This window comes from Caretta caretta, chromosome 27, assembly GCF_965140235.1.
Source record: "Caretta caretta isolate rCarCar2 chromosome 27, rCarCar1.hap1, whole genome shotgun sequence".
NCBI lineage: Eukaryota > Metazoa > Chordata > Testudines > Cheloniidae > Caretta > Caretta caretta.
The window spans coordinates 5,768,286-5,794,405 of NC_134232.1; the positions used below are offsets into that span (position 1 = coordinate 5,768,286).

The 26,120-nt window shown below is 50.1% G+C and overlaps 1 protein-coding gene across 2 annotated transcripts in view; it reads left to right on the forward strand.

Annotated features, from left to right (window-relative positions):
- Nucleotides 1–273: 273 nt before the first annotated feature.
- Nucleotides 274–26,120, forward strand: part of LOC125626773 (corticotropin-releasing factor receptor 1) — a 135,346-nt gene continuing 109,499 nt past the window's right edge. The window contains exon 1 of one of the 2 annotated variants that reach the window (XM_048830185.2): nt 274–1,068. In XM_048830185.2, the coding sequence (XP_048686142.1) occupies nt 1,047–1,068 (22 nt within the window). In that variant the 5' untranslated portion in view covers nt 274–1,046. The remainder of the gene's footprint in view (nt 1,069–26,120) is intronic. The other variant, XM_048830184.2, reaches the window with a different exon arrangement.

Genomic DNA, 26,120 nt, shown 5'->3' on the forward strand with positions numbered 1-26,120 from the left:
CGTTGGGCTGCTGGGACTGTCCTAAAATCCCCTGCCCAGCTTCATCTCCTTCAGCAGCGCCGGAGGAGGGGGGGGGAAGGCGCCAGGCCGCAGTACCGTCCCAGAAACACCAGAGGCGGCTGCTGGCACAGGCGTGGATCCCAGTCCCGCTGGCTAGTGGCAGGCGGCAGAGAGCCACCCCCACCCGGGGACAGCTCCACCCCCCACCCCCCAGCCTTTGTCCCGCTCGCTGCAGCGCCCCCCCCCCCCCCCAGCAGCCTGCTGCCCCCCTCCTCCGGCGTGCGCCCTGCGCCCCAGCCTGCCTGGTGCGCTCCAGCCGGGCTCCTCTCCCCGGGGCGCACGGTCCATGCCTTGGAGAGCTGCCCATTGCCATGTCCGGCCGCGCCGTGCGCCCCACAGGCTCCGCGCCTGCAACGCTGCAGGAGTGAGTTAAAAATACCCAGGATCCTGCCTCCTCCCCCGGCTTCAGGCTCCCCCCTGCAGCCGATGCGCCGGGCTCAAGCCTCTGCAGCACCAGCCTCGCTGCTGGCATCCGCCGGCTGAACTCCTGCGGCAGGAGCCGGGACTGGCGAGGGTTTAGGGAGCCGCTGTCTCGGGCGGGCTTCCAGGCAGCCGGCTGCAGAGAATCGGGTCCTCCCCTTTGCTGGGCAGGTTGGAAGTAACTGTTGCAAAGGGCGGGGGAGTGGAAAGGCGAGGGGGAGGGCTGTGGAGGAGGAGGAGAGAAGCTGGTGGGAGGATGGCGAGGAGAGAGCTGTAACCCAGCCCCATCCGAACAGGGGAGCTGGAAGGTGGCAATCCAGGAGCCGGAGCGGAGCAAGATTATAAAAGGAGGACACAGGCTAAAGCAGAGGGACAGCGCCTGCTCCCAGAGACCTTGCTCCCCAGGGTGGGAAACCTTGGCTTCCTCCCAACTCCTTCTCCTTGACAAGAGCATCTGAAAACAGCCCAGCGCCTTGCTCCCAGCCAGCAGAAGGGCTCCCCCTCAAAGCATGCCTGGGACAGCTGGGCCAGATAGGAATTAAAAGCCCCAGGATGGTGCTGTGGACATGTCCTCATATCCTCCTTCAGGTAAGAGCCACTCCAGTTCTCCTGCTGGGTGTGTCAGCCCTGTCCCCTGCCCCAGAGATAAGGTCCCCTTGGGATGTCTTATCCCTTGATTGTGGAGTGAAGGGAAAAGTGAAAATCTGTGCTGGGAACCCTTCCGCTGGGTGACACTGTGGTTGGGGAGAGTGGCTATATTTCTGTTTATAAATAGAAGCACTATGAAAAGAGAAATCGGTGCACATAGCAGATGAACTTCCAGCCTGGAAGCAGAGAGAAGTGGAGGAGCTACATGGAGGTAGTTTCTGCCTGGCTTTCCTTTCACGCAGATTAGAAAACCCAATCTCAGTATTGCTAGCTGGGCACCCGCAAGGAAATGGGCTTAAAGGACACACTCTGGTGTCATAGAGAGTGAGCCGGCAATGAGAGAGTGTCAGCCCATCTTTCCTCCAAGCAAATCCTCTGGCATGATGCTCCACACCTCTTTTGCTTCATTTCCTAGTAAAACCATCTGCTCACCGGTTTCCTTAAAATGCAGGAGAGAAAAGTCCCCCTCTGCCTTGGCTGGGATGAAGCAGGCATGGCAAATACATGTCATGCCCTCCCCACCTGAGTTTTGAAATAAACATTCTTTTCAAAGAAATATACTTTTTTCCAAAAAAAATTGCTCTGAATAAAGCGGTAGCCGCCTTTCATTTTTCAGAGGCGAAGAAAATGCAAAATTCAGCTGCTCGGGAAATGACATTTCTTTTTCTCCCATGAAAATGTTCCAGGTTTCATTGAGAAACCAAAGACTTACAAACTGAACATTCTTCCGTTGCCAAATGGGAAGAGGGGGAATTGTTTTTCGATGAGCATCTGAACGTTTTTCACAAAACCGGACATGTGGGTTGAAAAATGCCAGCTTTTTCTTGACAAAAAATGTATTGACAGAAATGTGTTTGACCAGCTCTATGCAAAACGCTGCATTAATGGCAGTAAAGTCCGCATCCTTCAAATGACAGTCAGCAAATGCAGAGGTTCAAGTTCGATCATCCCTTTTAGCACAGTGGTCGTTTGCATGCTGTGTGTCTGTGTGTTAGGTTATACTGCACCTTGTACAACAAGAACAGTGAGAAGTCTTTAGATACTCATTTTAAGCAGAAAAACTAGGAGTCAAAAGTGCCAACAGTTGCTAATAATTGTTCATAAGTATTAATAGGCTGTTGGAAGCTTCTGTCTTGAATGACCTGAGTTTCTGTTGTTTTAACTGTACAACCGTACTACGGCATGAACAGAGTGTTCTGTAGTGAAATTCCGTGATGGTCTTGCTTATGAAAATAATGGGAAATATTGCCTGTTTCGAGTTAGCATTTAAATGGTCCTCTATACTTTCACTGTCTTTGATCACAAAAATAGCTGAACCTTTCCGCCATCATTCTTTCCAAGCACAACTCACCCTTGGGCAGAGATCAGTTCTGCAGAATTCCATCCCAAATGATTTTAGAAATTATGATCAGTTCACAAAGTGGGTAGAGGGATGAGAACGGAAGTAATTGAGCAGCCTTAGCGACTGTGGGTTCGAGCTGTCCTAGTATATAATGTGTGTGTAAAATAATCAGTAATATACCAGACTCACCATAATAAATGTACATGTCAACGCACCTCATAGGGTCATGGAACTGCAGGGCTGGAAGGGACCTCAAGAAGTCATCAGGTCCAGCCCCTGTGCTGAGGCAGGACCAAGTAAACCTCGCCCATCCCTAGACCATCAGGCACTTTGCTTCCTTCCCCAGACCTGAAGAAGAGCTGTGCGTAGCTCGGAAGCAAGTCCTTTCCACCAACAGAAGTTGGTCCAACCTCTCCCACCTTTTCTCTGTCATATCCTGGGACCAACATGGCTACAACAACACTGCAAACTAGAGCATCCTTGCCAGGTATTTGTCCAAGCAGTTCTTTAAACCCTCCAAAGACGGGATTTCAAAACCTCCCTTGGAAGCCAATTCCAGAGCTTAAATATCCATATAGTTAGAAAGTTTTTCCTAATATCTGACCTAAATCTCCCTCACTAGGGCCCTGGTTTAGATGGTTATCTGAACTAACATACAGTGTACTCACCTCTGATGGATCACACTATGCCCCATAGCTCCCTTCCCACACAAATACTTTCCTCTCAGCACCGCCCATCAGTTCCTCCCAAGTGGGGCCTCTCTGGGGAAAGGCTGGTGGCTTCCTACCATCCTCTGTCTATGTAGAATAGATGAACTGTTCTCCAGTGTCTTCAGGCCTCTGTGTTGCTCAAGCTCTGGGCAGTCTTTGCAGGGCTTGGGAGAACTCAGAGTCCCTCCTACGTGGCAACAGAGTGGAACAGAGATGCTCCGAGTGGCTCAAAAGTCAACCAGGTCCCCTAAGCCAATGAGACAGTATGGCTTCTGCTAACTCTGTTGACCCCCCAAGTGAGTTCAACCAATCAGGGAACCAGAACCAATGTCAAGTGATTTACGTGACCAATCACAACCATGCAACCCAGCCTGAAAGAAATCAACCTAAAAAGAAATACGAGTCAATTAAACTTAAAAAAAAAATAGAAAATTAAACCCCTCCTCCAAGCAGAGTTTTTGCTCCAAAAAGAGAGAACTGCCAGAGATGCCATGAAATCCACTAGGGACTTCGCTATTGGTATCCTTTTTGCGCAGATCCTATGGTGATAGATGGCAGTAAAAAATCCAGAAAGAGATGTGAAAATTTGCTGCAAAAAGTTCACCCTTATCCTACAAGTGATTAAAAAACCCAGAACTGTTCATGTGACATTTTGTCAGGAAATGTTGACATTTCATACAATTACTGCAATTTCCAAATTGTTTTATCAGCCACAAAATTGACATGTTTTGATGGGAAGGGAGGGGGGGAAAGAAACCTTTTGCTGCAAATCTTTTGCCCAGCTCTAATAATAGTAATAATGAAATACAAAACTCAGACACCTCTGCTCAAAAGCCCAAGGGAACTGTGTGTGTGTGTGTGAACTAATCACCTGCATCATTTCATGTCTCCAGCGAACGAGATAATAGTGCAATGAGTACTGAGAGTAGTTGTTCCATTGCTATCAGATGGATGTGCAGAAACACAATCTGAGAAGCCAATGGGAAAATCAGAAACCCTGCGCAGAGTCCCTGCATATGTTACGGAGATCCATTGGAAGGTTTGCGCCCTAAAAGCCTCTCCTGAGCGGCTCGTCTTGAGTGAAGAGATAGGGCAGTTATGCATCACCAGCATTTTTTTCAGCGAGTCTAGGGAAAGATTGAATCTAGCAGACAAAGGAATAATGAGATCCAGTGGTTGGAAGCTGACACGAGGCAAATCCAGACTCAAAGCAAGGCCCAAATTCCTAACAGTGAGCACAATTAACCGTTGAGACACCTTAACTAAGGACAAGGTGGATTCTCCATCATGTGAAGTCGTTACATCAAAGCTGGATGTCCTCCTAAAACGTACGCGTTAGTTCACCTGGAAGTTATGGACCACATGTTGGAATCACTGCGAGTGGTTCTCTGGCCCCTGTGATGCAGAACGTCAGGCTGGGTGATCACAGCTGTCCTTTCTGGCCTTAAAAACCTATGAATTCATGCCCTCCCAGTCCCTGCGGGGTCAGCCTCAGGCACTTTGTACAGAGCACATCCGCTCTGAGCATCTAGCCCACTTTGAGTCTCTCTCTTTGAAACGCTGCAACACTAAAAAGACCTTCGATAAACTGTGACTGAATCCCCCTTGGAAGCTTATTTCTGGGCAGTGAAAGGTTGCCCTGGATTTGGGGCTGGCTCCTTTCCCTTAGAATCAGAATTCTGCCTTCATTTATATACCTACTGATTTTTGGACGAGGGAAAAGCCAGTGACTGTGAAAATAACAGAAATTAAGCTACAAACAGTCTGGGAAGGGGAGCTGCTGTGAGAACCAGAGCAGTTTTCAGTTTATCGATAGGTTCATTGGAGTGACAGCGACTAGAGAGGAGACTGAGGGTATGTCTACACTATGAAATCAGGTCGAATTTATAGAAGTCAGTTTTTTAGAAATCGGTTTTATATATTCAAGTGTGTGTCCCCCCACAGAAAATGCTCTAAATGCATTAAGTGCATTAACTCTGCGGAGTGCTTCCACAGTACTGAGGTTAGCGTCGACTTCCAGAGCATTGCACTGTGGGTAGCTATCCCACAGTTCCCGCAGTCTCCGCTGCCCATTGGAATTCTGGGTTGAGATCCCAATGCCTGATGGGGCTAAAACATTGTCGCGGGTGGTTCTGGGTACATATCGTCAGGCCCCTGTTCCCTCCCTCCGTGAAAGCAAGGGCAGACAATCGTTTCGCGCCCTTTTTCCTGAGTTACCTGTGCAGACGCCATACCACGGCAAGCATGGAGCCCGCTCAGGTAACCATCACAGTATGTCTCCTGGGTGCTGGCAGACACGGTACTGCATTGCTACACAGTAGCAGCAACCCATTGCCTTCTGGCAGCAGACGGTGCAATATGACTGGTAGCTGTCGTCGTCATGTCCGAGGTGCTCCTGGCCGCATCGGCCGGGAGCGCCTGGACAGACATGGGCACAGGGACTAAGTTTGGAGTGACTTGACCAGGTCATTCTCTTTAGTCCTGCAGTCAGTCCTATTGAACTGTCTTATGGTGAGCAGGCAGGCAATACGGATTGCTAGCAGTCATACTGTACCATCTTCTGCCAGGCAGGCAAGAGATGGGGATGGCTAACAGTCGTATTGCACCGTCTTCTGCCGAGCAGCCATGAGATGTGGATGGCTTGCAGTCCTTCTGCACCGTCTGCTGCCAGCCAAAGATGTAAAAGATAGACGGAGTGGATCAAAACAAGAAATAGACCAGATTTGTTTTGTACTCATTTGCTTTCCCCCCCTCCCCTGTCTAAGGGACTCATTCCCCTAGGTCACATTGCAGTCACTCACAGAGAAGGTGCAGCAAGGTAAATCTAGCCATGTATCAATCAGAGGCCAGACTAACCTCATTGTTCCAATAAGAACAATAACTTAGGTGCACCATTTCTTATTGGAACCCTCTGTGAAGTCCTGCCTGAAATACTCCTTGATGTAAAGCCACCCCCTTTGTTGATTTTAGCTCCCTGAAGCCAACCCTGTAAGCCATATCGTCAGTCGCCCCTCCCTCCGTCAGAGCAACAGCAGACAATCGTTCCGTGCCTTTTTTCTGTGCGGACGCCATACCAAGGCAAGCAAGGAGGCCGCTCAGCTCATTTTGACAATTAGGAGCACATTAAACACCACACACATTATCCACCAGTATATGCAGCACCAGAACCTGGCAAAGCGATACCGGGCTAGGAGGTGACGTCAGCGCGATCACGTGAGTGATCAGGACATGGACACAGATTTCTCTCAAAGCATGGGCCCTGCCAATGCATGCATCATGGTGCTAATGGGGCAGGTTCATGCGGTGGAACGCCGATTCTGGGCTCGGGAAACAAGCACAGACTGGTGGGACCGCATAGTGTTGTGGGTCTGGGACGATTCCCAGTGGCTGCGAAACTTTTGCATGCGTAGGGGCACTTTCATAGAACTTTGTGACTTGCTTTCCCCTGCCCTGAAGCGCATGAATACCAAGATGAGAGCAGCCCTCACAGTTCACAAGAGAGTGGCAATAGCCCTGTGGAAGCTTGCAACACCAGACAGCTACCGGGCAGTTGGGAATCAATTTGGAGGGGGCAAATCTACTGTGGGGGCTGCTGTGATGCAAGTAGCCCATGCAATCAAAGATCTGCTGATATCAAGGGTAGTGACCCTGGGAAATGTGCAGGTCATAGTGGATAGCTTTGCTGCAATGGGATTCCCTAACTGTGGTGGGGCCATAGACGGAACCCATATCCCTATCTTGGCACCGGAGCACCAAGCCGGCGAGTACATAAACCGCAAGGGGTATTTTTCAATAGTGCTGCAAGCTCTGGTGGATCACAAGGGACGTTTCACCAACATCAGTGTGGGATGGCCGGGAACGGTACATGACGATCACATCTTCAGGAACTCTGGTCTGTTTCAAAAGCTGCAGGAAGGGACTTTATTCCCAGACCAGAAAATAACTGTTGGGGATGTTGAAATGCCTATATGTATCCTTGGGGACCCAGCCTGCCCCTTAATGACATGACTCATGAAGCCGTACACAGGCAGCCTGGACAGTGGTCAGGAGCTGTTCAACTACAGGCTGAGCAAGTGCAGAATGGTGGTAGAATGTGCATTTGGACGTTTAAAGGCACGCTGGCGCAGTTTACTGACTCGCTTAGACCTCAGCGAAACCAATATTCCCACTGTTATTACTGCTTGCTGTGTGCTCCACAATATCTGTGAGAGTAAGGGGGAGACGTTTATGGCAGGGTGGGAGGTTAAGGCAAATCGCCTGGCTGCTGGTTACGCGCAGCCAGACACCAGGGTGGTTAGAAGAGCACAGGAGGGCGCGGTACACATCAGAGAAGCTTTGAAAACCAGTTTCATGACTGGCCAGGCTACGGTGTGAAAGTTCTCTTTGTTTCTCCTTGATGAAACCCCCCACCCCTTGGTTCACTCTACTTCCCTGCAAGCTAACCACCCTCCCCTCCTCCCTTTAATCATTGCTTGCAGAGGCAATAAAGTCATTGTTGCTTCACATTCATGCATTCTTTATTCATTCATCACACAAATAGGGGGATGACTACCAAGGTAGCCCAGGAGGGGTGGTGGAGGAGGAAAGGAAAATGCCACACAGCACTTTAAAAGTTTACAACTTTAAAATTTATTGAATGCCAGCCTTCTTTTTTTTGGGCAATCCTCTGTGGCGGAGTGGCTGGTTGGCCGGTGGCCCCCCCACCGCATTCTTGGGCATCTGGGTGTGGAGGCTATGGAACTTGGGGAGGAGGGCGGTTGGTTACAGAGGGGCAGCAGTGGCAGTCTGTGCTCTAGCTGCCTTTGCTGCAGCTCAAACATACACTGGAGCATACTGGTTTGGTTCTCCAGCAGCCTCAGCATTGAATCCTGCCTCCTCTCATCACGCTGCCGCCACATTTGAGCTTCAGCCCTGTCTTCAGCCCTCCACTTACTCTCTTCAGCGCGCCACCTCTCCTCCCGGTCATTTTGTGCTTTCCTGCACTCTGACAGTATTTGCCTCCACGCATTCATCTGTGCTCTGTCAGTGTGGGAGGACAGCATGAGCTCGGAGAACATTTCATCACGAGTGCATTTTTTTTTCTTTCTAATCTTCACTAGCCTCTGGGAAGGAGAAGATCCTGTGATCATTGAAACACATGCAGCTGGTGGAGAAAAAAAAAGGGACAGCAGTATTTAAAAAGACACATTTTATAAAACAGTGGCTACACTCTTTCAGGGTAAACCTTGCTGTTAACATTACATACATAGCACATGTGCTTTCGTTACAAGGTCGCATTTTGCCACCCCCTACCACGTGGCTACCCCCTCAACCCTCCCCCCTCCCCGTGGCTAACAGCGGGGAACATTTCTGTTCAGCCACAGGTAAGCAGCCCAGCAGGAACGCGCTCCTCTGAGTGTCCCCTGAAGAAAAGCTCCCTATTTCAACCAGGTGACCATGAATGATATCTCACTCTGCTGAGGATAACACAGAGAGATAAAGAACGGATGTTGTTTGAACGCCAGCAAACATACACTGCAATGCTTTGTTGTACAATGATTCCCGAGTACGTGTTACTGGCCTGGAGTGGTAAAGTGTCCTATCATGGAGGACGCAATAAGGCTGCCCTCCCCAGAAACCTTTTGCAAAGGCTTTGGGAGTACATCCAGGAGAGCCGCGAATGCCAGGGCAAAGTAATCCTTTCACATGCTTGCTTTTAAACCATGTATAGTATTTTAAAAGGTACACTCACCGGAGGTCCCTTCTCCGCCTGCCGGGTCCAGGAAGCAGCCTTGGGTGGGTTCGGGGGGTACTGGCTCCAGGTCCAGGGTGAGAAACAGTTTCTGGCTGTCGGGAAAACCGGTTTCTCCGCTTGCTTGCTGTGAGCTATCTACAACCTCATCATCATCATCATCTTCTTCGTCCCCAAAACCTGCTTCCGTGTTGCCTCCATCTCCATTGAAGGAGTCAAACAGCACGGCTGGGGTAGTGGTGGCTGAACCCCCTAAAATGGCTTGCAGCTCATCATAGAAGCTGCATGTTTGGGGCTCTGACCCGGAGGGGCCATTCGCCTCTCTGGTTTTCTGATAGGCTTGCCTCAGCTCCTTAAGTTTCACGCAGCACTGCTTCGGGTCCCTGTTATGGCCTCTGGGAGATTTTGTCCTTCATGCCCTGGGAGATTTTGACAAAGGTTTTGGCATTTTGAAAACTGGAACGGAGTTCTGATAGCACGGATTCCTCTCCCCATACAGCGATCAGATCCCGTACCTCCCGTTCAGTCCATGCTGGAGCTCTTTTGCGATTCTGGGACTCCATCATGGTCACCTCTGCTGATGAGCTCTGCATAGTCACCTGCAGCTTGCCATGCTGGCCAAACAGGAAATGAGATTTAAAAGTTTGCGGTTCTTTTCCTGTCTACCTGGCCAGTGCATCTGAGTTGAGAGCGCTGTCCAGAGCAGTCACAATGGAGCAAGCTGGGATAACTCCCGGAGGCCAATACCGTCAAATTGTGTCCACAGTACCCCAAATTCGACCCGGCAAGGCCGATTTAAGCGCTAATCCACTTGTCAGGGGTGGAGTAAGGAAATCAATTTTAAGAGCCCTTTAAGTCGAAATAAAGGGCTTCATCGTGTGGATGGGTGCAGGTTTACATCGATTTAACACTGCTAAATTCGACCTAAAGTCCTAGTGTAGACCAGGGCTGAGTGATGAAGAAATTCACTCAGAAGGACCATTTTCCTTATGCTGAAATATTAGATGCCTCCCTAGACAGTGATATTCTGAGGAACTCACCTGAAAAGTAGCTGAAACACATAAAGTTGCAGCACTATTCATTTTTGGCTTGTGTCTTTTTCCTAGTCACTCTCCCTAAATCTGGGCTCTCCATGATGTCCCCCTCTCTCTCTCATGAGCACAGACAGAGAACAGCTCCCTTGGTACAGTGCCTACTCCTAGGAGGCAGGTCTGTCTTTCTTTTTCACCGACAGTCCTTCCCCAGTCTGCTTGCCGCTCCTAGCTAATGCTTTGGGTGAAATCTTGGCTTCGTTGAAGTCAATGGTAAAACTCCCATTGACTTCAATGAGGCAAGAAGTTCATCGATTCTCTGGCAGAAGGGACCAATGTGATCATCTCATCTGCGCTCCTGCAAAACACCTGCCAGAGAAACTCACCCGGATATTCTGGCACAGCTTCTCCCTTTACAATGTAGAGCTCAAAGTGCTAAATTAAGGAGGAGTATCTTTATCCATTTCTATGGATGGGTAAACAGAGGTGCCCTCAACCACGGAGTGAGACGGTAGCAGAATTCAGGTCTTGTCCCAGGCAAGAACCACAGTGGTCCCAGTTGCAAACTCTCAGCTAACTAATCATATTTGCACATCCTGTGCCTGTTCGGTGACTAAAGCTGCAGGGTTGAGCTGAAAAGTTCACCTTGAGGAGCTTTGTTACGAACAGAGCTGTTCAGAAAATGGAATTCCCATCCCATGGGAGCCCTGGATTTCAACATTCGTTTTTGTCCTGAAATGGGACCAAACAATGTTGACATTGTGTTGCCGTGCAAAAAGCCCGGAACAATTCCAGATCTGCAAAGTCTGAGCGTATAATTTTTGACATCATCACTCGAAACAAAACATTTCACTTCCAAAGTATCGGTGGTTTGGCCATTTTCCAAACAGCAACATTTCAAAACATCAATATGAAATGAAATGTTTCCATTTCGAATTTCCCCATGGGAGAAAATTTGTTGAAATTGACATTTGCCCACGAAAAGGGTGGTTTGCCACGCTATGTTGGGAGAATGCTTTGGTCAAAAAAACGTTGCCTGGCTCTAGCCAAGAAAGACATTCATAGCACAAGAAACTTACAGAATACTGTCCCCAGGTCTGTATTACTATAATCAGCTGTGTTGCTTTTTATTGGTTGTATCATAGAGCCTAGGAGTTCTAGTCAGGCTCCCATTATGCTAGGTGCAGTACAAACAGAACAAAAGGACAGCCAGTGCCCCCAAAGAATTTTTACAATCTAAAGAGACAAGACTGACCCCGGGTGGGGGAGGGAAGAGATAAAACACAAGCAGAGTGAACAATGTGTAACACTGTATAATCTGTAACAGGGCAGCCTGCCCCTTTAGGCACCAGGAGGCCTGGGACTGGTCAGCCTTGTTCATTTAGCCCAGCCCTGATATGCATGTCCTGGGTGGTGCATTGCAGAGGAAAGTCCAGCCACTGAAGGCTGGCTGGGGAGGAGAATAAGGACTGGGGAGACTATTCTGATGTGAGACAAGAATCTGGACCCAGGCTTAGAACCGGCTGAGGCCTGCCAGGGGACACTGGGATGAGGGTGCCCCTGACCAGGATGGTTGGGATGACTGGAGCCCAGGGCTCCAGCTTCAGACGGTGAGATGGACTATTGCTGCTGGGAACCCTCCTGTAAAGGAAGAGGGCTGAAGGCTGAGCCCTGTGGGGCTGAAGACTCTTTTATTTTGTTGTTGTTGGGGACTTGGAGTAAAGGATTCTGCTCTCCTGTAAGGGGTTGAATGCTTGCAATTGGCTTGGCTGGAGGGATAAGTCACCTCTATGGTAGGAAGAGGGTGAAGAACGGTGAGGGGAAACTGAGGCAGAAGGTGATGCAGCACTGGGTCTCACCATGAGGGGGTGCTATGGAACAGTTCTTAAAACCCCACCACTCCTGCAGGAAGTTCCAGTGTTTTTACAGGAACTCGCTGTTATTCAATGGAATTTGCCCGTCAGGTTGGCTGGGATATTAAGGATCTAGGAGCTTTTCTTGGCATCAGGCTGTTTAGACATCACCTCCACTGTGTCCAGTTTTGGGCCCCACACTACAAGAAGGATGTGGCTAAATTGGAGAGAGTCCAGCGAAGGGCAACAAAAATTATTAGGGGTCTGGAACACATGAGTTATGAGGAGAGGCTGAGGGAGCTGGGATTGTTTAGCTGCAGAAGAGAAGAATGAGGGGGGATTTGATAGCTGCTTTCAACTACCTGAAAGGGGGTTCCAAAGAGGATGGCTCTAGACTGTTCTCAATGGTAGCAGATGACAGAATGAGGAGTAATGGTCTCAAGTTGCAGTGGGGGAGGTTTAGATTGGATATTAGGAAAAACTTTTTCACTAAGAGGGTGGTGAAACACTGGAATGCGTTACCTAGGGAGGTGGTAGAATCTCCTTCCTTAGAGGTTTTTAAGGTCAGGCTTGACAAAGCCCTGGCTGGGATGATTTAACTGGGAATTGGTCCTGCTTCGAGCAGGGGGTTGGACTAGATGACCTTCTGGGGTCCCTTCCAACCCTGATATTCTATGATTCTATGATTCTATGATTCCACGCTTCCCTGTTGAATTTGCTGCTTGTCCAGGGGGTGCCTCTCCCGAGCACCAGGGTTCCCCAGATTTCGTCACTCTCTGATATTCAGACATTACAGATCCACAGATGAGATGCTTTTTGCACTGCCAAACAGTACTTTTTTCTTTCCCTTCCAGTCCTCTGAAGTGAGCTCCTAAGAGCCCAGAACAGAAGAGTTTGACCCCTTGGAAGTGTCTGGGGCAAGTTCAGCTCCCCCATACCTGAGATCAGGTGCAAATTCATCCAGAAGAGGGCAGAAGCATCAAAGTAGCAAAACTTGCACCAATTTGCTATTCGATGGGTCTGATCCTGATCATAGTTACTGGTACAAATGAGGCGTAACTGTACAATCAGTGTATGGGACAGGAGAACCAGGGTCCAATGGGTGTGCAGAATGGGTGTAACTTACCCCTGATCCTGCGCCATTGAAGTCAAGGACCTTTGCCATAAACTTGGTGGGAACAGAATCAGGACCATGCCCCCACAGAGTTAGGCTCTGTGGGCCAGATCCTCAGCAGGTGAAAATCAGCGCTGTTGCAATTGATGCTGCTTTGTCAATTGCATTCACTGAGGAGCTGGCCCCGGCTGTCTGGTTCTGATCTCATGTTGGTGTCAAACTCGAGTGACTCCACTGAAGTTACATTCATGTAAATCTAGAGCAAGTGAGAGCGGCATGTGGACCAGAGAGATGGGACTTGGTTCTCCCCTCTTGGGTTCCCTTTGGAACCTGTGGGTGGGACACACCCCTGCCGGCATGACCCAGGTGATCTGATGTTTTGCCCTCCCTTTGCATAGGTGTAAATGAAAAGAGTGGGGAGCCAGGGGGACGCAAATATCTGCACCCATGGGAGCAGGGGAGCTGAATGTGACCAGGCAACTCAATTGTGGGCATAGGAGTCACCTCTTTTACAAGGAGGAGCCCACAGAGGGAGATGCACCATGGCGTGCATAGGAAAAGGCGGGGCAGTTGAACCCCAGTGCCTTGGAGAGCTCAATGGGGCTTCACAGCAAGGACTGCAGACCTAGGTAGGGGCCAGGAGAGAGATCATAAACCAGTCACCACTATTCTAGTCTAGTCTAGTCTAATCTACCTACTGTCCTTCGTCTAGAGAGCTCCATACTATTCAGGGCCAGAGGTATCAGTGAAGTCAGATGGCAAGAAGCTCTCATCTAGAGTACACACCTGGGATGAGGGGGAGGGGCAGATACAACTAATGAGATTAATGATGTGCATAAAATGTTCACCCGGCTTCTTTCTGCCCCACCCACCGAGCGCCCCAGAGGCCAGGGCTAGCCTCATGGAGACCCACAGGCTTTCAGGCCCAGGTTCTCAAAGATATCAGTGGAAGTTAGGAGCTGTGCCCAGCCTTCCACCTCCCCCTACCAGCCTCGCTCGGTATGGGTTATTGCATAGTCTCAGGCTTTGTCTATACTACGAAATTAGGTCAAATTTATAGAAGTCGGTTTTGTAGAAAGCGTTTTTATACAGTCAATTGTGTGTGTCCCCACACAAATGCTCTAAGTGCATGTAGTCAGCGGAGTGTGTCCACAGTACCGAGGCAACCGTCGACTTCCAGAGCGTTGCATTGTGGGTAGCTATCCCACAGTTCCCGCAGTCTCTGCCGCCCATTGGAATTCTGGATAGAAATCCCAGTGCCTGATGGGGCTAAAACATTGTCGCGGGTGGTTCTGGGTACATATTGTCAGGCCTCCTTTCCTTCCTTCCTTCCGTGAAAGCAAGGGCAGACAATCGTTCTGCGCCTTTTTTCTTGAGTTACCTGTGCAGACGCCATACCACGGCAAGCATGGAGCCTGCTCAGCTCACCGTCACCGTACGTCTCCTGGGTGCTGGCAGACATGGTACTGCATTGCTACACAGCAGCAAATTGCCTTTTGGCAGCAGACAGTGCAGTATGACTGGTAGCCAGTCCTGGGTGCTCTTTTAACTGACCTCAATGAGGTCAGGGGCGCCCTGGCAAACATGGCAGTGACTCAGCCAGGTCATTTCCCTTTTAAGTTTCATCTCATGGCGATTGAGTCCTACCGGCAGTGCACTGTCTTTTAATCAGCAGCCAGCAGAAGATGATGGCCAGCCGTCATACGGCACCATCTTCTGCCGAGCACAGGAGGTGACGATGGCTAGCGGTCGTGCTGCACAGTCTGCTGCCAGCAAGATGTATAAAGATAGATGAAGTGGCTCAAAACAAGAAATAGACCAGATTTGTGTTGTATTCATTTTCTCCTCCCTCCCTCCGTGAAATCAACGGCCTGCTAAACCCAGTTTTGAGTTCTCTTCGTGAGGTTTTGAGTTCTATCCTTGAGGGGGCCATTCTGTTTCTCGCAAAGCCACCCCCTTTGTTGATTTTAATTCCCTTTAAGCCAACCCTGAAAGCCATGTTGTCAGTCACCCCTCCCTCCGCCAGAGCAACGGCCGACAATCGTTTCGCGCCCTTTTCCCTGGATTGCCCGAGCAGGAGCGGATGCCGTAGCACAGCAAGCATGGAGCCCGTTCAGCTCACCCCAGCAGTTATGACCATTGTAAACACTTCGCGCATTATTGTGCAGTGTATGCAGAACCAGCACCTGAAAAACCAGGCGAGGAGGTGACGGCAGCGCGGTGATGAGGACATGGACACACTTTTCTCTAAAACCGCATTCCCCTGCAATTTGGAGATCATGGTGTTAATGGGGCAGGTTCATGCTGTGGAACGCCGATTCTGGGCCTGGGAAACAAGCACAGAATGATGGGACCGCATAGTGTTGCACGATTCCCAGTGGCTCCGAAACTTTCGCATGTGTAAGGTCACGTTCATGGAACTTTGTGACTTGCTTTCCCCTGCCCTGAAGCGCAAGAATACCAAGATGAGAGCAGCCCTCACAGTTCACAAGAGAGTGGCAATAGCCCTGTGGAAGCTTGCAACGCCAGACAGCTACCGGTCAGTCGGGAATCAATTTGGAGTGGGCAAATCTACTGTGGGGGCTGCTGTGATGCAAGTAGCCAACGCAATCATTGAGCTGCTGCTATCAAAGGTAGTGACTCTGGGAAATGTGCAGGTCATAGTGGATGGCTTTGCTGCAATGGGATTCCCTAACTGTGGAGGGGCCATAGACGGAACCCATATCCCCATCTTGGGACCAGACCACCAGGGCAGCCATTACATAAACCGCAAGGGGTACTTTTCAATGGTGCTGCAAGCACTGGTGGATCACAAGGAACGTTTCACCGACATCAACGTGGGAGGGCCGCGAAAGGTTCATGATGCTCGCGTCTTCAGGATCTCTGGTAAATGTAAGGGGGAGACGTTTATGGCAGGATGGGTGGTTGATGCAAATCGCCTGGCTGCTGAATACGCGCAGCCAGACACCAGGGCAGTTAGAAGAGCACAGCAGGAAGCGGTGCGCATCAGAGAAGCTTTGAAAACCAGTTTCATGACTGGCGAGGGTACTGTGTGACACTTCTGTTTGTTTCTCTTGATGAAAACCTGCCCCCTTGGTTGATTCTAATTCCCTGTAAGCCACCCGCCCTCCCGCCTTTGATCACAGCTTGCTTGCAAAGGAAATAAAGTCACAATTATTTAAAAAACATGTATTCTCTATTAATTGATTATAAAAATAGGGAGGCCAGGTAGCCCAGGTGGGGTGTGGGAGGAGGGTAGGAGGGAAGGAAAATGCCACTTTAAAACTTGTTGAATGCCAGCCTTCTATTGCTTGGGCTGTCCACTGGGGTGGAGTGGTTGGGTGCCCAGAGCCTCCCACTGCGCGTTCTTGGGCGTCTGGGTGAGGAGGCTATGGAATCTGGGGAGGAGGGAGGGCAGTTAAACAGGGGCTGCAGCGGCAGTCTGTGATCCTGCTGCCATTCATGAACCTCCACCAGACCCCGGAGCATGTCCGTTTGATCCCGCAGTAGCTCCAGCATTTCCTCATGCCTCCTCTGATCTTCCTGACTCCACCTCTTCTCACATTCATCGGCCACCATCCTGTACTCTGCTATTGTGTCCCTCCACACAGCTCTGTCAATGCCGGACGACTGCATGAGCTCAGAGACCATTTCATCGCGGGTGCGTTTTTTTCGCCACCTTATCTGAGATAGCCTTTGGGACGGAGGAGGGAGGCTTGAAACATTTGCAGCTGCTGGAGGAAAAAAAAGGGAGTGAAGTATTTTAAAAGATACATTTTACAGAACAATGGCTATACTCTTTCACGGTGAACAACACTATTCACATTACATAGCACATGTGATTTTGGTACAAGGTCGCATTTTGCATCTTATATTGAGTGCCTGCGGCTTTGGTGTTAGAGATCACACATGCAGGGCCGGGCAACAGAATTTGGCTTGCAGGCAGCCATGGTAAGCCATAGTCTTTTGGCTTCTGCAACCTTCATAACAGCAGTGCCCTCCTCTCCCATACCAAGCAAAGCCCATTGAGTTGGCCATTTAGTGCTGCAGTTTTCCTGTTAACGTGCAGCAGCAGAAACCAAACTAACCCCCTCCCCCCATCCAATTATCTGGGATGATTGCTTTACCCCTCTCCCCACCGCATGGCTGGCATCAGGGAAGATCCCTACTAGCCAAATGCAAACAGCTCAGCGCCAATGGCCCCCCCCTCCCACCGCGTAACTAACTGCGGGGAGGATTTCTTTTCAGCCACAGGCAAACAGCCCAGTAGGAACGGGCACCTCTGAATGTCCCCTTAATCAAATTTCCCTATTTCAACCAGGTTACCTTGAATGATATCACTCTCCTGAGGATAACACAGAGAGATAAAGAACGGATGTTGCTTGAATGCCAGCAAACACCGGGACCATATGCTGCCAGGCTTTGTCATGCAATGATATCAGATTACTTGCTACTAGCATGGCATGGTAAAGTGTCCTACCATGGAGGACGGAATAAGGCTGCTCTCCCCAGAAACCTTCTACAAAGGCTTTTAGAGTACCTCCAGGAAAGCTTCATGGAGATGTCTCTGGAGGATTTCCGCTCCATCCCCAGACACGTTAATAGACTTTTCCAGTAGCAGTACTGGCCACGAATGCATCCCAAGTCCTCAGGGCTACTTAACCATTAAAAAACGCTTGCTTTTATAACATGTATTATATTTAAAAAGGTACACTCACCAGAGGTCCCTTCTCTGACGTCGTTGGGTTGGGAGGGTATTTCAGTCAGGGTGAGAAAAAGATCCTGGCTATCGGGAAGACCAGTGTGCTGTCTGCTCTCCCCAAGCTCGTCCTCCTCCTCCTCATGTTCCCCATCTGCAAAATCCTCAGCCATGGCAGAGAGTACCCCATCATCGGAGTCCACGGACAGGGGTGGGGTAATGGTGGTGGCCCCCCATAGAATTGCATGCAGCTCAGCGTAGAAGCGGCATGTCTGGGGCTCTGTCCCGGAGCGTTCGTTTGATTCTTTGGTTTTCTGGTACGCTTGTCTGAGCCCCTTAAGTTTCACGCGGCACTGTGTAGCCTCTGTCCCTCATGGCCTCAGAGATTTTTTGAAATGTTTTGGCATTTCGTCTTTCGGAACATAGTTCTGATAGCATGGATTCCTCTCCCCATACAGCGATCAGATCCAGTACCTCCCGTTGGGTCCATGCTGGAGCTCTTTTGCGATTCTGGGACTACATGGTCACCTGTGCTGATGAGCTCGCCTGGCCAAACAGGAAATGAGATTCAAAAGTTCCCAGGGTTTTTCCTGTACACCTGGCCAGTGCATTCGAGTTCAGAGTGCTGTCCAGAGTGGTCACAATGGTGCACTGTGGGATAGCTCCTGGAGGCCAATACCTTTGAATTGTGTCCACACTAACCCTAATTCGAAACAGTGATGTCGATTTCAGCGCTAATCCCCTCGTTGGGGAGGAGTATAGAAATTGGTTTTAAGAGCCCTTTATGTCGAAAAAATGGCTTCGTTGTGTGGACGGGTGCAGGGTTAATTCAGATTTAACGCTGCTAAATCCGACATAAACTCGTAGTGTAAACCAGGCCTTAGCACATCAAGGGCCATGCATTAAGCTACAGGTTTAACCAGAAACACAGGACTGGATCTATGCACTGATCTGGACCTCACGACCCTATTAGCCAGACCCCTGGCAGCCATTAACCCTACGTATGGTCTGGTTTGGAAAGGCACAGCTAACACCATGCCGTAACCATAGGACTGTGGCTAAGGCTGCTGGAGTTTGTGGGCCCAGCTTAGATACAGCTGATTTAAAAATGGGTAAAATATTGCTGAAATGGCAGTGCGTGAGATCAAACTGCATGGGGTGATGTCAGGTTGGAGGGAGGGAGGGGGACGGGAAATCACTGAACAAGCTTGAGCCCTGGTGTGTGCAAAAATAATTGATAAGGACCGGAAACGTTTACTGTCCTGTTTTATTTAGGGGCACTGTATCTTGGGAACCCCTTGGCCAAATGGCCTCAAATTTGTGTCACTAAAACTACCCTGGCCCCTGATGAAGCATGGAAACTTTGGGGACAAGCTGAGCATGCATGTGGACTTTAGGGCACTTAGTGGGTAAACAGCAAACTCCTGAGCAGGAGTGGAGCCACTGCCCCACTCTGCTCACTTAACCCTATATATATCACTCCTGGGCACTCCTTCCTCCCTTGAATATGCCAGGGAATGACCGACTGAAATGTAATACAGCAGCAGCCCCGGCAGGCCTTTCGCTCTGCTTGTTCTCAGGGGCTCTCTCAGCCAGGGCCCCTGCTGACTTGCAAAGCCCAGGGCAGCTGTTGTGCATCTGGGGCCATGAAAGGAAGTCTCCCGGCCTTCAGCTTGGCAGCCCCACCTAGGCAGCTGGGAGTCACCCTGGCATGCACCGCCGGTCAGGTCCGTCTGCCTTCGATTGGCTGGTGAAAATCCTTGCTGTGCAAAGGCAGCGCGGCAGATCCCTGGGATCTAGATGGAACTGAGAGCAAGTGAGATGGTGCTGTTGTGTCTGTGTCACTCCTCCCCCCCCGATTTTGGTCTGTTATCGTCTGAGGGGTTTGCAACAGGCTCCTTAAATGGCGCTGTACCTGCCAGGCTAAAGTCTGAGTCCTCTCCCGTAGCATTGCAGCTCACTGGGTCAAGAGGCAGGACATGGACTGTAGCGAAGCAAAGCCCTTGGGCCTCAGCCTCACTTTATGGCATCACTGACTTGGTTAACTTTTCACACGGCTGTTGCAAAGGGATAAGTGAAGACACCAGGCATGAGGGAGTGGGAATCCACCCTGCTAGCAAGGAATGAGGGATGCCCTGCAATCAGGAATTGCAGAGGTGTGTGATCCTAGACAGTGCAAGGGGGAAGGGGAGTTAACCAAGGAGGTTCGATCGCAGGGTAGGAAATGACTTTGATTCTCCAGCCAGGTACAGTCTCTGGTTTAGGGCTGGGTTTTGATTGGTTTGATTCATTCCACAGGCTGCATTAGCCTGGCTGGGAGCTAGAAAGCACCCCTGAGTCTGTCCATGTCCAGCCAGCCTCAATACAGGATCCCTTTGATGGTTATTACTGCAAAGCCAGACGCTACAAGCTGTTTGTGAACCATTCACTGCAAGTGTTTGCCCTTCACTCTAAGCTGTGTGGCCCATCCCTTGATAATAACTGCCAGCTGTTCTATAGCAGTTTTCATGAGTAGATTTCAAATGGGGAAACTGAGGCACAGGAATGGGTGGTGCCTCGCTCCAGGTCACCTACCAAACCAGTGTCAGGGCTGGGAATGGAACCCCAGTCTCCCAATGCCCGAGGAAGATGCATCATTTCTTTCTCTGTTTTGATGAACAATCCTTTATGGGTGACTTCTGCTTCCCCCTAAAAACAAATTGTGTTGACTCCCGAATGCTACATCATGATTAAAAGTGCCTAGGCCATCGTTGGCTGGGCACCTGCACGCGAGAAGTGAGCTGATATTGGGGAGGCATGGTCAGAGCCATGTCTGACAGCGAAGGGACCAAACTCTTTGCAGAGAACTTCCCACTCGCCCTTCCAGCAGTGAAAAGACCTCTCTTGGAGTATTGCATCCAGTTTTGGTCCCCTCACTACAGAAAGATGTGGACAAATTACAGAAAGTCCAGCGAAGGGAACAAAAATTATCAGGGGCTGGGGCACATGACTTATGAGGAGAGGCTGAGGGAACTGGAGTTATTTAGTCTGCAGAAGAGAAGAGAGAGGGGGGATTTGATAGCAGCCTTCAACTACCTGAAGGGGGGTTCCAAAGAGGATGGAGCTCGGCTGTTCTCAGTGGTAGCAGGGGACAGAACAAGGAGCAATGGTCTCAAGTTGCAGTGGGGGAGGTCTAGGTTGGATATTAGGAAACACTATTCCACTAGGAGGGTGGTGAAGCACTGGAATGGGTTACCTAGGGAGGTGGTGGAATCTCCATCCTTAGAGGTTTTTAAGGCCTGGCTTGACAAAGCCCTGGCTGGGATGATTTAGTTGGGGATTGGTCCTGCTTTGAGCAGGGGGTTGGACTAGATGACCTCCAGAGGTCTCTTCCAACCCTAATCTTCTATGATTCTATTAAACTGCCCTCCGTCTCCCAGTGCTTGTCACTGACACCCCACAAGGCACTGCCAAGAACACAGACACTAACGCAGCTGCCCGGCATGTCTTTGTTCTGAAACGCATGGAATAGTTTGCTTAATAAAGATTAGCGGCTCGCTCTCCAATTTCAGCCCCGTTGAGAGGGGGAAACCCGAGCTCCATCTCCCATTGCTAATTAGGCAGCTGCCCGTCCATCTTTCTGCTCCGAAGCTGTTGCAGGCCTTCCTGTCATACCGCTCAGATCTTGTCCGAGCTGGAAAATGCCTGCACATTTGCAGCCCTGGGAGCTGGTGTTGGACGTGGACATTAATTAATTAGTTAATGGCTCTGGAACACTTTGGAGATGGAGCAACACTCAGTGTTAATCATGATGAATGAGGATTTCACAGTTAGGTCACTGGCGGGTCAGGGGTGGGCTGACACACCCCATGTCTCCACGTCCACCGCTCACACACCTCTTAGCAGCAGTCACCGCCAGGGCTCTCCTCCGAGCTGCTTCGTGCTAACAAGTGCTGACAGTTTATCTCTCAACCCGCCTTTCTCCAGCAGGGAGGAGACCAGCCCACAAAGCATGTGGTCAAGGCCAGATTCTTCTCTGAGGCTTGGGAGGAACTGGAAAAGTGACACAAAATCAGAGATGCATGCCAACCTTGACCAGGCTGGGATGTGTCCTACCCAGGAATGGTCTGCCCAGAGTGAAGAGGCTGGGTTTAGTGTGCGTGGGTTCAGGGTGGGGCTAGTGGACCTGTGATATCCTGGGGATCAGACCAGATGATCTGTGCTCCCTTCCAGCCTTAAACTCCATGAGGGGGACAGTGCCAGAGAGTGTGTTGCACAGAGGACTTTATAAAACCCAACAGCGGTCACCATGGAAGCCCTGACTTCTAGCTGGCAGAAGGGCCTGATCCTGATGTCGCATCGGAGGGCGTAAAAGAGGAGTAAGTAACTCTACTGCAGTCAGTGGATTTACACTGCGGGGAGGTGGTGACATGAGACCAGATAGCGCACCTCAGGTGGGGTTGTTTCGGGTTTTATTTAGTTCTGAAGTCCGTGTGGGTCTGTCTACAATTCAGTTAGACTCCTGCTGCTGGCCCGTGCTAGCTGACTTGGGCTCGGGTTAAGGGGATGTTTAATATGCCGTGTAGCCCAAGCTCTGGGACCCTCCCCCTTGCAGGTCCTAGAGCCCAGGCTCCAGTAGGAGCCCAGAAGTCTCCACTGCAGTGAAACAGTTCCTTAGCCCAAGCCCTGCAAGCCCAAGTCACTTGGCATGGGCCAACCGCAGGTCTTCCATTGCAGTGTAGACAGACTCTGTGACTCATGCACCCGCAGTGCAGCTCTCTCTCCCCCTCTAGTGGCCACATGGAGCATTATGTTTCTACTGCCGCCTCTGCGCTAACCAGAGTGGACTCTTCTAGTCCAGGCACTAGAGCCTGTAGGACTGATCCAGGGTTCAGTCCTTGCTCTGGACGGTGGCCCAGGGGTGCCGCATTACATAAACATTCCCCTTCTCCAGCAAGGAAGAGCTGATGTCCAGTGAATGGAGAGGCTTTGAAATTCACAGGCCCCTCTTGTACAGCAGAGCCCAGAGTCCTGGCTGGAGGCTCTCGGTGTCAAGAACAAAGCTCAAAGGCTGGTGTGTTATCCAGCTGGCCAGGCGGTGCAAATTCTAGAAATTGCGCGCCCACTTCAGATCCATTTTACACAGGAAGTTTGTATCGGATTAAAGATGAACGCAAATAGCCCAGTGGTGTGTAGCGGAATTGGGGCGTATACTTTTAAACGGTGCGTGACTCCTCTTGTGCTGCTGGAGGTGCTGTCTGTCAGTCCCCAGGTAAAAGTGAGGTCCTGGCCGGTTATATTCATTGAAGAGCCCCTGGCACTTTTAATAAGAAACAAGGTGTTAGCCCTGGTGTCTTGACTAAAATGCACTTCCCTAAAATCTCCCTTTATACTTTCAATTGGATTTGCCCCTCTTCTTCTTCACTTCCAGTCCTACTCTGTTCTGTAGTGCTGTTAAACAGCAGCCACATTCCACCCCAGAGATGGCTGCATTCCAGCTTGACTCAAGGAGACAGAAATGGCTGTAAATCCTTGACACTGGGATAACTTCCCTGTGGACCAGGGACTTCGGCTCCCTTGTGGGGAGGATGTTTTATCCCAGGGCTCTGCTTCTCTGTCTTAAGCTGGATCCCTCGAGGCGGGATAGATGAGATATTCATTTATAGGTGCCCCCGCTTTGAAACCATGACACATCTAGCTGGTGGATTGACCCAGCCTAGATATTACATTCCTCCCATTTGTAACCCTCCAGCTAGCTAGCTAGACAGGCCAGGGCTGTCCCTTTGAAAAATGGAGTGGGTTGTCTCCCACCTCCCACTTCCGAAGTGCCATCACTTATTTTTAGACAGGAGACAATGAGCTTTTCCGATTAAATCCGGGCAGCGGCAGCAGCCATCAGATAGCATCCAGGTGGATTCAGCCTACACAGTCAATATTAATATCAACCCTGTTCTCAGAGCCAATGTTCAGGTTATTAGGTCCGGCACTTTGGGGGCAGGGAGGTAGTGGTATGTCCTTCTTGAGTGTCAAGCAGCTGTGGCTTTAATGGGAGTCCCAGGCTCCACTCCCCCCAAACCCACTGGCTTGGAAAGGTATCCTGGAGACAAACGGAGAAAAAGAAAAAGGAAATCAATTGCTAGGGCAAATCAGCTCAGCTCACACAGGGAAATCTCCCAGCCTCTGGCCAAAATGCCAGACCCACCTTTCCGGAAAGTCTGCTACCCCAGTATTCAGAGGCACTTTCCCTTTTTGCTGGGGACCTGAACTTGCCACTCCAGGCCGTGCTGGAGGAAGCCACCGTGTTGCAAAAGAAGCTGCTGTGCAGAATTGGCAAACGCACTTCCGTAAGTGGTGACATCTCCATGGTGGGCAGACCGATCCCTTTACGTGCTGCTTTTGGATAGGAAGACTGAGACTTTGGGTAAAAGTGCCAGAAATGCTGAAGTGCCTGTAAAAACAATGATGAGTCCTTGTGGACCCTTAGAGACTAACAAATTTATTTTTATTATTTATTTCCCTCTGTTAATATTCATCCCTTCTTGTCATCTGTTGAGAATAGGCCACTTCCACCTTAATTGAATAGGCCTCATTAGCACTGACCCCACCCCCCCACCCTTGGTAAGGCAGGAGGAACATCTGAGCCCCAGCTTGGGGAAACCAGGGCTGGAACCAGGGCTAGAGGGGGCCTTGCTGGCTGCTAGCTCCAGTAAGGCTGCTGAGTAAACGCCATTCTAACCCTCTGCTCCCGACTCCCAGTCTGCAATTGCCCGTGGCTGGGCCTACATTTTCCAAAGTTACTAGTGAGTCTGGGGGTTTCTATTCTGTTCTGTCCAGATTCTTGTCCCACGCTCATCACCGCAGTATCTGAGCACCTCCCAGGAGACGGGCCTGACCTCTGTCATGCGTTTGTTCTTATCCTAAAAGTGCGTGCAGGGGAGGGTCTCATTTTGATAGGAGGTTTTTAATTATTTTTAGGGGGTGGAAAGTCTTCAGCGTACAGGGGCCCAACAGGAGACTCCTCGAAGGGGGCCAGACTTTAAGAGAGGGCAGAACATGTAGCACCCTGAAAATCAGACCCCTTTTAAAGGAGCCCCCAACCTGAAGCCCCCAGGACCACTAGCCACTTTGGATAGCATGGGCCTCAGTCTCTGCCCAGCAGTGAAGTGGATCTGCCATCCTGGAGCATGAGAAGAGAAAGGACACTTTGCCCTCTGAGAAATATTCTTGCCATTTATTCGCCATCGCCAAAGCCAAAGCAGTGAAGGGCTGAACACTGCAATTGAAGGAAACAAGCCCTCAGGACGGAGCCTGGCACAGCCTTCCCCTGGAGGAAACTGGCTTTGATTTGACTGAGCTAGGAATGTTTGGCTTGGAATGGGATCCCAGAGGCTGAAGGTTATGGCAGGCCTGGTGTGCCACACAGGAGCTAAGTCTGATACAAAGAGAGGCAGGGGTCCAGTGGGATGGACTGAAGATGGTGACAGTAGTGGGATCATTGGGAGAGGACAGCGAGTGTTCTGAGCCGTGCTGGGAGAAGGAGGTTGCATGCACTGGGGCAGCAGGGACTTTTGCAGTCGTGCCAAAAGCTGTACGAATTTTAAAAAAATAGCTGGGTCAGGAGACAGGGACTGAGATGGCCAGAGCTACCCTTCTCTGCCAGCAACTCACAGACTGGTAGTATGGTTCCCTAGCTGACGAAATAACTCCCAGTGTTGGAGGTATGGTGTGAGTGACCAGGCTCGGGCCAAATACTGGCAGCATTCCCTAGCCCCGCTGTAGTGGGAGCAATTCAGAGATTCAGACATTCCAAGGCCAGAAGGGAGCACTGTGATCATCTAGTCTGATCTCCTGCATAACACAGGCCAAAGACTGCCCCGAAATAATTCTGAGAGCAGGACTGCTAGAGAAACAGCCCATCTTGCTTTAAAAAATTGTCAGTCATGGAGAATCCCCCACAACCCTTGTTAATTGTTCCAATGGTTAATTACTCTCACCGTTAACAAATTACACCTTATTTCCAGTCTGAATTATACTCGCTTCAGCTTCCAGCATTGAATGGGGTGATACTTTTCTCTGCTAGATTGAATAGCCCATTATTAAATACTTGTTCCCCCATACAATACTTATGGGCTGTGATCATGTCATCCCTCCCTTGGCCTTCTCTTTGTTAATTGTGTTCTTTGAGTCTATCACTATAAAGCAGGTTTTCTAAAGCTCTGAATCATTCTTGTGGCTCTTCTCTGAACCCTCTCCAATTTATCCTTTCGAACTGGGGGCACCTGAACTGGACACAGGATTCCAGCATCAGCTGCACCAGTGCCAAATATACAAGATTGCCCCATTTATGGCTTCAAGGGTCGCATTAGCTCCTTTGGCCACAGAGTCACACTGGGAGCTCACGTCCGGCTGATCATCCACCACAACCCCCAAATCTTTTTCAGTCAGTTCTTCCCAGAATAGAGTTCCCCCATCCTGAACATTCTTTGTTCCTAGCTACAAACATTTGTTTATTTGCCCCCAGTTTACCAGGCAA